The 7764-nt window shown below is 39.0% G+C and overlaps 1 protein-coding gene across 1 annotated transcript in view; it reads left to right on the top strand.

Annotated features, from left to right (window-relative positions):
• The first annotated feature begins 636 nt into the window (after positions 1 to 636).
• Positions 637 to 7764, top strand: part of DPY19L4 (dpy-19-like 4 (C. elegans)) — a 25422-nt gene continuing 18294 nt past the window's right edge. The window contains exons 1-6 of the mRNA XM_010191241.1: positions 637 to 700; positions 2923 to 3030; positions 4010 to 4134; positions 4822 to 4912; positions 6680 to 6801; positions 7662 to 7764. The exon at positions 7662 to 7764 is cut by the window's right edge and continues 64 nt beyond it. Coding sequence (XP_010189543.1) covers positions 2976 to 3030; positions 4010 to 4134; positions 4822 to 4912; positions 6680 to 6801; positions 7662 to 7764 — 496 coding nt within the window. The 5' untranslated portion in view covers positions 637 to 700; positions 2923 to 2975. The remainder of the gene's footprint in view (positions 701 to 2922; positions 3031 to 4009; positions 4135 to 4821; positions 4913 to 6679; positions 6802 to 7661) is intronic.

Genomic DNA, 7764 nt, shown 5'->3' with positions numbered 1-7764 from the left:
AGCGGCTGATGGCAGTGCCGGCTCAGGCCAGAGCTGTCCCTCCCGCCCAAGGCAGCCTATCGCTTGCAGCACCAGGCAAGAGGGAGCTGAGTGGATGGGAGCCCAGAAACCTGGGGTCTATTTCTCTTCCTTCTCCCGGTATTGCCTCTGTGCAGAGCACCCCAGGGCAACATCCGTCGGCTCTGTGTATGCCTCGGTCAGTGTTCTTGGTTTTGGCATCCTTTCCGTTGCCCAGTTTTTATGTTTTAGACTGCCTCCTCTTGCATTTCACTTCTAGCCTTCCACAGAATAATTTTTCCTTAGATCTCTTTTTTGCTGATCCCCTTTGTGAGGACTAGAATGTGGCATTTAGTTTTCTTGGGGAGATCAGCAGAAATGTGCCTGTAAGTAGGCACCCGGAGAAATGCCAGAGCAAAACAAGCATATGCAGTACTGTCCCATGGCATGTTCCAGCCTCCCAACTGTTCTCAGCTGGGATACTTTCTGAGCTGGACACGATTTCTGTGTATTTAGTAGTGTTTGGTTGGTTGTTGTCCGCAAATGTATCCATATTCTCTTGAATTAGTATAAACTCTTTGATTAGAGAACATTCTTTGGGTAAGAGCGGTCTACATGAAGGTGAAGTGCGGCGAACTGGTTCCTTTTTGCCTGACTCGTTGGGTTTGTTTGATAACTTCTTGTTCCAGTATTAGAAAAGAAGGTGAATCACTGCTCTCTATTCAGTCTGTGCACTTCACTAGCTTGTAGACCTCTGACATGTTTCTGTTGGTCATCATCTTTTCCAGATTGAGGCATCCTCTCCTTGCTTCCTTATTCCTTGAATGGTTGCCATTGCACACCTTTGATCATCCCCGTGGCCCTTCTGTGACTGTTTTCCAGCTCTGTCTTATCCCTCTTTAGATGAGAGGACAAAAATTGCAGACAGTGCTCAATTTGCAGGTGAAAAATGGATTCATATAGTGGCACACAGGCGCAATGAGTTATGCTTTTCTGCAGTAGATACACAAAAATAAGTGGAATGCATGTTGTCTGAACAAGAGTTGAAGAAAATGTACTGGAAACTTACAAGGAACTAGAAAGCAATCTTGGATGAAAAATTGAGTGTTGGATAGAGAGGTACTAGAGGCTGTGTCATCAGTTCAAAATCCTAGGTAGCTGTCACCTTGTTTGACTTTCATTTTACCCCATCTACAGGATTCATAGAAGTAGAAACAACATTTTTCTTGTTGAGGCAGCTGCAAATTAAAGAGAAGTAGCATACCTTCTTTATTATTGCTTTGAGGAGGGGAATGTGTTGAGCAGCCTCCAAAACTGAGGTGATGATCATTTGCTGACTGAGATGTAGTTGTTTCAGAATTAGAATTTTAAATTGTGCTTTCTTTGGGAGTTTGTTGTCACTGCTGCTAACTCTAGACTTTATAAGTGTGGTACACTTCTGATATGGCTCACTTCTCTGCCAGAAAAGTGAAAGAAATGCCTTTTCCTCCAGCATTCTCAACTGCTGTTGCTTTGGTCATAACTAGAATGACAAGGACAGAGAGTTGTCTTTCCAAGCACATTCCTGCCCATTCTAGTGGTCTAGTAGTTTTTCTCCATTTTATTTTGTGTGATACGAGTGATTTTTTTAACTGCAGCACACTCGGTGTTTGCATTGCTGATTAACTTGTTATACATGACATGAAGAGATAGATACTGGTGTCTATTTCATTTTGGGTTGACATAATGATAAATGTGATACTGAACACCCTAAACCTTGTTTTGTTTACTATCTTTCCAATTCTTGTTTAAGAAGGTAAACGTTTTCTTTTCATTCAATGAAAAATGTTATCATTGAGATCTTGCTTTGCTCAGAATAATATATAAATTGCTTTGAAAATCCTGTTAAAACACAAATATGGGTGTCCTGATACAGGCAGTACCACTTTAACTGTTTATTTATTGGAAGTTAAAAGTAGACTGCTTTAAACTTGAAGTAATATACAACCAGAGTAATTAAAAGCTTTGTTGAGTGCTGTGAAGATTGACACTTCAAGTTTGAAGTCAAATGGTGTTGTGAAAGAGCTGTTTCAAGTCCAGAGGAAATCAGGACCTACAAAATTTGAAGCCATGTTGGACAGTAGGTCAAACTGGAGAGCTAACAATTCTGGAGCATGAGTTACAGTTAAACCTTTTCATCACACTTCTAAACTGACATAAATTATGTGGGATGTCATCTTTAATATAGTAACTATAACAGGCTTTTTGCACTCTGCATAGACTTGCACTCTGTGAATTAGGCTGGTTGCCTTTCTGACCATAAAATAAATGGACCAGGGCTTAGAACTGCTGTGGCTTGTTACAGAAAACCTAACAGAAACCAAAGAAGCCCTGAAATGATCAGTGTGGCCTAGCAGACTGGACATTTTCATTATGTGTTAGACTAAAAATTCATAAATCTGCTTAGTTCCAGTAGATCTGGCAGGAAGAAAAAACTGATGTTATATTTACTTTATAAACACTTTCACCATATGAATAACAGGCAGCTTAATTAAAAATAATGGAGCAGTGCAATTTTTATGTTACAGTAACTTGCCCAGTACAGTGCTGTACTATAGCAGTGTAAAACCAGGATGAGAGTAGAATGAAATTGGCACCATTGGAATAAAACACTTAACTTCCAGTTTGCGTTCTGAGTAATCCGAGTATGGCCTTGGGAGAAAACTATTGGGTTTTCTAAGGTATAAGATAGGGATTGATTTCTGTATTGTTGTGTTGTTACTTTAGTTACGCATATGACTGACTTCGGTTGTGACTTTATTCTGACTTTATTTTTGCTGTGGGTTTGAATCAGTAGCAATAACTGGTTGTTACCTGCTGCTGTGTGGATTTCTCAGAGTGCAATTTTAGGTATTGTGTTGCAATAACTTCAAAAAATGTCTTCAGGGGCAGCAGACCTGCGACAGAGAAAGAAGCAAAGCTACGCAGAATCTGACAAAATGGCTCCAGAAGAGAGAAACAAAGAAAACTCAAAGCTGGGAAAATTGCCAAAATGTAAGCTACAGAATTTTTAGCCAACTTCTGGGGTTTTTTTTTATTATTCTTTCACATTTTATGGGAAGATATTTGTAGCATAGTAATTTATAACAGACTTATTTTGAATTAGGTTTTTTGATGTTTCAGGACAAAACAGGCATGCACATTAGAATTCTTTGATAATGACGTTTTATGTATTGCAGAGTAAAATGGTAGTCCTGGATTGTTTCGGGTTGTGGGGTGGGAGTGGAAAGGGAAGAAGCAGAGGGGTAAAGAATCTTACTGGTTTTACTGTTTGAGTACAAATACATATTTTAGTTGCACCTGGAATGATCTTTTGGTTGTGAAGCTGAAAGGCATGAAGTAATCATACTGAAACAAGAACAGACAAAAAGTCCTTACAGCTTTTCAAGAAACAGAACTAAATCCAGGTGTAATTTTAGGCAAGTGCTCACCAAGCTACCAAAAATTTTTATGTTAAAAGTGCATACTAACTTGAGGAAGCTTCAGGTGAAGTAGACATCCATTGAATGAGTTCGGTAAAATTCAGATTAATTCCTTCCTCTTACCTTTGAAAACAGAATGGAGAGTAGAATGACTCAGTACTGATGTTAGATGTGGTATTGCCACCTCTTTGTTAATGTCTTTAAGAAGTTTGCGTTGTTTTGGGTAAAATCTAGAGTTGAAAGACTCTCTTTGAAAGACACTTTTGCTTCTTGGAATTAATTTGAAAAGGAAGCTTACTAGAATGGAGAGAAATTAGCAGTGCAGTATGCAGTATTTTATCTCAGAATCCTATGAAGCAGTGGTAACAACTGGGAAAGAAAACTCAGGACAGGAATAACAGACCAGTTCCCAATGTATCTGTGCTGATGATGGTGCCATTATTCTGATGCCAGTAAGTTTACTTGCTGTTCAGAAATGAGTCATATTTAGGGCATACTGTTTGTTTCTAAGTCCTCTGGACTATTTTAGCTTTTTCACTGTCCCTTTTCAGATATGTTAATTCAGCGTTTTGCGAAACTTTTCTTTGGCTGTCTTGCGGCAGTCACTAGCGGAATGATGTATGCTGTGTACCTCTCAACATACCACGAACGGAAATTCTGGTTTTCCAGCAGGCAGGTAAAGAAATAAGTTAAACTACTGAAACAAAAGCCAAATTGTGTCCTTGAAATCAAAGCTGATCTTTGTCAGGTTGGAACTACTTGCTTGTAGAATCCCATGTTGTTCTACTTGGGCCTCTTTTTTGTTGTTTTTTGGGGAGGTTTTTGTGAGGGTTTTTTTCTTTTTATTGTTTTTTAAAGTGTTTCTCTTACTAATAGTAGTCTTGTCTTGTCATGCTTGTGTATGTTTTTTCCATGCCATCCTTTATCATTGAAATACCTTTCTAAAATTTGGAGAAAAAATCTGAAGCACACTGAGATTGTGTAAGCTAAACAACAGGAATATATGTTGGTATTTGGTTTTGGGGTTTTTTTTTGGTTTGTTTTTTTTTTAAGAACTGTATTATTTAGTGAAGTATGGAAAATTGAATGAAATTCAGGTTTGTGAATATGAAAAGATCATGTGGATCTTGTACTGACTTATGTTGATTTGAGTTCCTCTGATTCCAAGCATGTTTGCTAAGTTATAGAGAGCATTATATACCTGACAGAGATGCTGTGAAGATTAATGTTTTGTGGAGTACTTTGAAGATGTACAGTGGAGTCACAGTCATGTGCTGTATTACAAAACCAGTCTATCTGAAAATATATAGTCTTCTATGGGAAGAGATTGCAGGAGGTGAATGTATTTTATTTTTTTTCCTAGGAACTTGAACGAGAAATTACATTTCAGGGTGACAGTGCCATTTATTACTCATTCTATAAAGAACTGCTAAAGGCTCCTTCCTTTGAAAGAGGTAAAAAAAACCCCAAATGTTTATTAACCTTGAAAAGTTCTCTTCCTTTTGGAGACAGTAAAAAACTGCTATGGACTAGAGAGACTGATTTTATACTTTTATATAGGTGTATCAGTCAGATTAATTAAAAATTGCATGCCTTTCAGTGCCTTTCAGAAAACAATATTTAACTATCCTGTATTCCAATGGATTGCCTTTAATCAGTACTCTGGAGTAGGATTAGTATTAATCTCATATTGCCCCATGTGGAACATACAGTTGGGTTTACCTGTGCTACATAGTGGATTTTCTACCATGTAGGCATAACTGATGTTTAATTTGGGATTGGAGGGTGGAAATTACTGTTTTCCATCCTCTGTCAGGAGACGGAAGTTTCTGTCAACAGTTGATCTGCTTCATCCTGTCCCTGCCAGAGGTTTCTACTCCTGTCAGCTATGATGAATAGATGCTGATGAACACTGAGTGATGGGGACAGAAACCAACAGGAAGGAGAACAAGCTGGGTAGCAATGGCCCCTTTTCCCTTTGTGCTCCTGCTCTTTTTCTTGTACTGGCTCTGGAGCTCTCTGATGCCCGATCAGCTGGGTCAGGTCCCTAAACTGGCAGAAAACTAAAGGAATGAGGAGAAGATGGAACGCTTCTGTGCTAGTTTAGTGGGTTCAGAAGGACACCTGAGCTGGCATGAGGAAAAGGTGAGAACTCCAGGAGAGAAGAGAGAGTGAACGGCCCTATCTCACAGCAGTCAGCTGCTGAATTAGTTCAGTCCCCTCATGAAACCCCATCTGAAGCCAGCTAAGCTTTGTAGGTATAGCTATTGACTGAACGGTTTCCTAGCTGATATGTAGCAGGTCAGCAATATATAATAGGTCTTTGATACAGTAAGTTCCTCATTATCTCTGGGGAGGCTACCCACACTGTGGATAGATGGACTGCCTCATTCAGGCACGCTGCCTCTGCAAACACGTAGATTCATGTGTCTGCAGGGTATTAGGGGGGCACCCAGTTTCAAAGGTGTGTCATAGCTGTGCTGAACCCAGTTATAAGTCCTGGTTTGGCCTGCAGAGAACCAGCTGCAGACCACACACCAAGATATGCTCAGAGCTCAAAATGGTAATTTTGTTTGGCTGTTGCATTGTTGCTAGGGTTTTTGTTCACCCCCCCAACCCCCCAGATTTGGATTATTTTTCCTCTTCCCTCTATTGTCCTGTGGAATTATGTAATTTTGAAAATTATAATATCTGAGAATGATGTGTCCTTCAAGTATGCCAGCTTTGATTTCACCTCAATCCTATACAAAGGCGTATTGTGTTAAGTGAGTGATTCTTGGAGGCCTCAGAAATGCAGGGCTGAAAAGGATCACGAGGCCATGATATCTGACATCTTTGTGGACATGGGTTTACTACATTCTGCTCATCCCTGCCAGATCTTTGTCTCATTTCTTAAGAACCTCCTGTGAAGATGATCTGTAGGTAGCTGGTTCCAGGGCTGCATCAGTGTGTTACTGGAAAGATTATCCTTCAGCTGGCTAGTTTTGGACCTTCTATTTAAAGGCTAGATCAAAAAATGGTAGTAGCTTTGTTACTAAATCAGTAGGGTGGAATGGTGTCTGGCACAGAAATTTCTCCTTCCTTTAACATTAGGAGTGGTGAATGCAGCAGCTTTAATGATCAAATCTGTTTTCCCCTACCTTTGAGTACACTTTCACCTCTTTTTAAAAACTGTAATAGTAAGGGATTCCGAGAATAATATAATTTTTTTTTGTCTATAGGTGTTTATGAGTTGACACACAACAATAAGACAGTATCACTGAAGACGATAAATGCAGTCCAGCAAATGACTTTGTACCCAGAGCTGATTGCCAGTGTTTTATATCAAGCATCTGGTAGCGAAGTATGTGCATTTCTACTTTTTGTGCTTTCATTATAGTTCTGTATGTGTGTGTGTATGAACTTTTCTATTCTTTATACAATTTAAAAAAATGCAATTTCTGTTGAATTAATTGAGTTAAGCCTCTCACAAGGTCCAGGTTCTCCTCAATTCTGATCAGTCTCTGACATAGAATTCTGGGGGTTTACATGCACTGAACTTTTCTGTCTGTTATTCTTTACTTTTACAAATAGCTTAGAAATGTGAAGAGTATCTGTGCTATCCATTAAATGCAGAAAAGTTACCTCCTTCAGAGCACAGAAGTCTGTTGTAGTGGTACCTGTCTCTAGCCATTCACATATAGAAGAAAAGGGAAAACACTTTTGTAGATAAACCTTTTCTCTCTTTCTCAACTCAGGCTTTGTTCTGCTTATGCTGCATACTTGTGTCCTCTCTCATTTATCTTTCTTTTTTTAGTTATTTCTTTATTTTATGGATGCTTCTCTGTGTTTGGAACCGTTTTTGCCACATCTTCCCTTCTCTAAGTTCCTCCCCTACGTAACTTCCATTAGTCTGTGAACTTTATATCTTAACTGCAGTATAGATTTATTAAATCTGACATGTACAATGTTCATGCTAAAGCAAATACAAAAATCATGGCACTAGCAAGCTGTATCCTGAAGCGTGCTCTTAATTCACACTGCTTTGTTCTCCCTGTGCCCAAAATAAAAGCATGCTCAAAACTTTTCTAGAACAGGAGCTGTCTCTTACCTGTTTGTAAAGCACCTAGCACACTGTTAGCAGTATGCAAATAGTAAATAGTAATCATTTCCAGCTTCAGCTCAGTTGCCGCTATGTCTCTTCGTTTTTATTTGTAATTTCAGGAAGTTATTGAACCAGTGTATTTCTACATTGGTATAGTTTTTGGACTGCAGGGAATTTATGTGACTGCATTGTTTGTAACCAGTTGGGTTATGAGTGGGACTT

The sequence above is a fragment of the Mesitornis unicolor genome, unplaced genomic scaffold, assembly GCF_000695765.1.
Source record: "Mesitornis unicolor isolate BGI_N332 unplaced genomic scaffold, ASM69576v1 scaffold33360, whole genome shotgun sequence".
NCBI lineage: Eukaryota > Metazoa > Chordata > Aves > Mesitornithiformes > Mesitornithidae > Mesitornis > Mesitornis unicolor.
The sequence above is the reverse complement of the archived record's forward strand: the minus strand, read 5'-3'. Positions and strand labels throughout refer to the sequence as shown.